Source organism: Camellia sinensis, chromosome 9, assembly GCF_055761805.1.
Source record: "Camellia sinensis isolate YWXY chromosome 9, ASM5576180v1, whole genome shotgun sequence".
NCBI classification, from domain to species: Eukaryota; Viridiplantae; Streptophyta; class Magnoliopsida; order Ericales; family Theaceae; genus Camellia; species Camellia sinensis.
This window is the reverse complement of record NC_138969.1, coordinates 146,276,039-146,280,113: the sequence shown is the minus strand read 5'-3', so window position 1 is coordinate 146,280,113 and position 4,075 is coordinate 146,276,039. Positions and strand designations below refer to the sequence as shown.

At 33.2% G+C, this 4,075-nt stretch overlaps 1 protein-coding gene across 1 annotated transcript; it reads right to left on the bottom strand.

The window, feature by feature from the left end:
* Window positions 1-1,335: 1,335 nt before the first annotated feature.
* Window positions 1,336-3,644, bottom strand: LOC145799799 (protein FAR-RED IMPAIRED RESPONSE 1-like). The gene is made up of 4 exons (XM_082889431.1): window positions 3,141-3,644; window positions 1,933-2,796; window positions 1,459-1,683; window positions 1,336-1,356 (listed from the first exon to the last, which is right to left on the bottom strand). The coding sequence occupies exons 1-4, from the start codon at window positions 3,642-3,644 to the stop codon at window positions 1,336-1,338; spliced, it is 1,614 nt and encodes a 537-aa protein (XP_082745557.1).
* Window positions 3,645-4,075: the final 431 nt, after the last annotated feature.

Below are 4,075 nucleotides of genomic sequence, written 5' to 3'. Positions count from 1 at the left end.
CTCAACTATTAATTTCAACTATATACATCCTCATTTCCATCCTTTTGTAAGAACTTATTTTAGGATTTTTGATTTTTAGAGTTCAACCTCTCATTTCTAGTTGAATATTTGTGGATCTTGTTTGATTTGTGCCTTTTTTTTTTTTTTTTTTTTGGGTTTCACTCTCTCTTCCTATTTTGAGGCATTCTAGTTGTTTGTTGAAAATCAACTGAAAAATGATAACTTTATTTATTTAGTGGCACCTTCAAGGTGTTTGTTGAAAGTCCATTGAGAAATTGTAACTTTGTAACTTTGTTTATTAAATGACATGTCAACTGAATTTATTTATTTATTTATTTATTTTTTGATAACAGGAAAAAAACTCCATGCTGTAACATAAGATCAAACAATCCCAATGCCTTAAAGTTTCGGAATAGACAATGAAAAATGAGAGTGGTGAACACTAGTTCAAATATCAAATTTTGCAGAAAGGCTTGATAGATTGTACTTGACATGTGCTGATGCAAGATGCAATTTTTTGACATTTTAATTTGGGTGTTTCTAATAAAGGTGTTGGTCTAGTAGATGCTAAAGATGATGAATAAAGTAAGAATGATGGTTTAGAGATTTCACTCTAGAAGATGAACCAAATATTTGTTGAATATTGCATGGCATTATATGAAAGTGTACCAAAAAAAAATTATATTATTTTTTTAATCTTTAAAATGTACACAAATGTACGTAATCAATAGCAGTGTCTAGGAACTTATGAACGTAAAACAAGATCAAATGATTATGTATCTTTTTGTAATGAAGTTGTGTAATTTTGGTGTTATTTTTGTGCTTAATTTGTCTGTGTTGCAAGTTGGTATATTATTTGTGGTTGATGGTGGTTGATTGCAAAGTTGAGCATTGCACAAAATTTTATATTTTAACATTGAAAAAAAGTTCAACATTTATGGTTAAACAATCATAAAACTTGAAGAAATTTCTGCAGTAACACTCACCAAATTAATGATGATCAAATGATAAAAAATCTATTTCGGATTATGAATTAAGATTATTACAATCTGTCAAATTCTGAAGCTTCATTTAAGATTCTAAATGTGATTGTTCCAAGAGTCAAATTAAAAACGAAAGCTGGAAAAGTATTTCCACCATGTACATTAATCATATATTATACCCATTCAAAAAAATTGTGGCAACAAAAATAAGCATCCATACAAAATCATAAAATGCTTCAAATCTTTGGTCCTTCTTCATCATTCAATTTTGACTTCAAATCTTTGGTCCCTCTTCAACTTTATCTTCTTCTGGTGATGGCATGGAAGTAGGAGCTTAATCATAACATGCTCTTCAAGGTGGATGAATATTACTCTACAATAAAAATAATAGAAATTATAAGATGCATATTTTAAGAAATTGAAATAACAATCTATATAAAAATAAATAAAATAAAATGGAGAGCATGCTATGTACTTGGGATTCACTACCATTGAAGAAAATCGAATTCGTGTCAAAACCTTGTCCTCCTGTACTTGATTGAAATGGATATCTTCCACCTAATAGCATATTTGGATGACCATAATATGGATGTATTCCAAAAAAATTTGGATAGGCGGACATGTTCGGCCACATGAATGGTCCCCTATTAAAGGCATAACTCTCTCCACCAGTATATTGTGATCGTTGCATTTCAGTCTCCTACATTGATAAAAAATATTGCATCCATTATACTTTAATCCTATTGACATCATTGTATTTAAAATAAATAAATGTCTTACATCTATGGTAAAACCCTCTTGTGTTCTAGTCACACCAAAACCCGTAGTAGAGGTTGTAACATGAACATTTTTAGTCTCTTCAAAGTCTTATTTAAGCATTAAAAATAAAAAGTTAGTAACAAAAAAATAATCAATAAAAGAAGAAAAAAAAATGTATGATATTGATTACCTTCACTACATTTCCCTCATTACAAGTGGTGGTCTTTAGCTTCTTATTTCTTTCCTTCTTTTTCTTAATAGCTTTTTCAACGATGGATTGCTTTCTTTTCAATGGAGGTCGCCCCTTTTGACGAAGAGCCAATGGATCAAGAATGGCTCTACTCGCTTTTGGAATTATTATACCATCACCACATGAGGGAAAACCATTATGAATACTTGTAGATCTTGGCTTATTGCTACCATAAACATCTCCAACTTCTGTGAACTCCCATTTCAATTGTTGTATCCGTTCAATCATCTTGTCACACTTATCGTCAGTTTCAGCCCCTGAATCGGCAACCGCATAAAAGGCATTGCAAATTTTATTAAATCGATGCGCTTCAGGTTTGGTAAAACAATTGGCATAACTAATCCGAACTTTCATATGGCTCCTTTTAACATTTTTATCCCATCTCCTCAAGATGTATTTCTCCGGTACTTGGTCAATCTTTCTATGCATGAAGATTGTGATTTGATGCTTGCACAATATTCCCCTAAATTCAAATAATTGACAATTGCAATTAACTTCTTTTGTATCATCCTTAAAAACAACAATGAAAGTTGCACGTTGATGGCTCTCTCCAACTTTGACATATTCATCAATTGTATATTCTGAAATGCCACTATCTTGTTTACATGTAGTCAAATCACAATAAATCTTTCCTAATATCTCTCGCTGGGACTCTTTGAATTTTGCTCTCGTGTATGCACTTTGAAATTGCTTCTCTATCTCATAATGACTTATACATGGGATGCATGAGCTAAAAGAATTGAATTCCTCAAGATTTTCATTTTCCACCTTTTTTGCCAATGCATTCTCATACTGTTCAATAAACTGTTTCAAAGTGGTTTCGAATTGATATAGCCATCAAAAAAGGCATGCATGCTTTCATTACGCTGAGTTGTTGACATTTCTGCCCAAAATATATCTTTGACAAAAGCTGGCACCCAACGATGTCTCTCTTCATGCAACCCAAGTAACCACTCATTACTTCGAAGTTCAAACATCTCAATGAACCTATCCCATCTTTTTTCAAATTCTTCTTTGGTCAATGAATCATAAACAACATTTTGCATTTCAAATTTGATTGGTTCATATTCTTTGTACTTTCTCAATTTTTCGGGCACCTTTTTCATGAAGTGCCACAAGCACCACTTGTGTCATGCATTAGGAAAAACCTTCGCAATAGCCTTTTGCATAGCTCTGTCTTGATCTGTGATTATTGCACTTGGAGGGCTTTCAAACATGCATGTGAGCCAAGATTGAAATAGCCATGTAAATGACTCTGTATTTTCACTTGAGATTAACCCACATCCTAACAATATCGATTGTCCATGGTGATTCACTCCAACAAAAGGAGCAAATGGCATGTCATATTTATTAACCAAATATGTCGTATCAAATGTTACTACATCACGAAACTCACGCCAAGCCGCTCTACTTCTCGCGTCTGCCCAAAATACATTCCTTAATCGGCCTTCTTCATTCAAATCAATCATGGAAAAGAAGTTAGAATTGTCGGATTGAATTTTTAGAAAGTAGTTTTGCATTGCAATAGCATCTCCTCCCTTGAGCTGTAAACGCCTTATTCCATTAAGATAGTTTCTCGCATCCTTCTCCAAAAATGTTAGCTTCTCATGTCCACCTCCCGTAGCTGCAAATGAATAAAAATTTTGATTCATTTTGATACCAGCTATATCATTCAATTCAAGCCTTCGTTTGACATGTGGTTGAAGTATTCGATTGCATTTGAAGAATCTAGTTTTCCCTGGACTTAGTCCATGGTTATGGTCAAGATTAACGAAATTCAACCTTCACTTTCCACTAGTGCATAGATTTGCCGTGACCCTTGCCTTGCAATTTGTCTTCAATTGTGGTTGCAACTGAACAAGGTTGCTTGATTGGATCTTTTGCTTTCCACCGCGATTACAAGTAATTGTCTCATATCTCATCTCCCCATCATTTCCTTTACTAGAAGTTCTTTTGCACACGACAAAACCTTTTTCTTTTGCATATCTTGTGTAGAATTTCATAACCTCATCTACGGAGTCAAATACCATCCCCGACTTAGGATCCTCTAAATATTCTTCTGCATTTCTTATTTCATCTGCTT

What these genes read in the sequence shown, in the direction of transcription:
- LOC145799799 (XM_082889431.1), bottom strand. Translation starts at nt 3,644, where the DNA reads ATGAATCAAAATTTTTATTCATTTGCAGCTACGGGAGGTGGACATGAG. An exon ending in TGCAAAAGGCTATTGCGAAG is followed by an intron (nt 2,797 to 3,140) that starts GTTTTTCCTAAT and finishes ACTTTGAAACAG; the next exon opens with TTTATTGAACAGTATGAGAA. An exon ending in TCAATGGTAGTGAATCCCAA is followed by an intron (nt 1,357 to 1,458) that starts GTACATAGCATG and finishes TTTTTATTGTAG; the next exon opens with AGTAATATTCATCCACCTTG.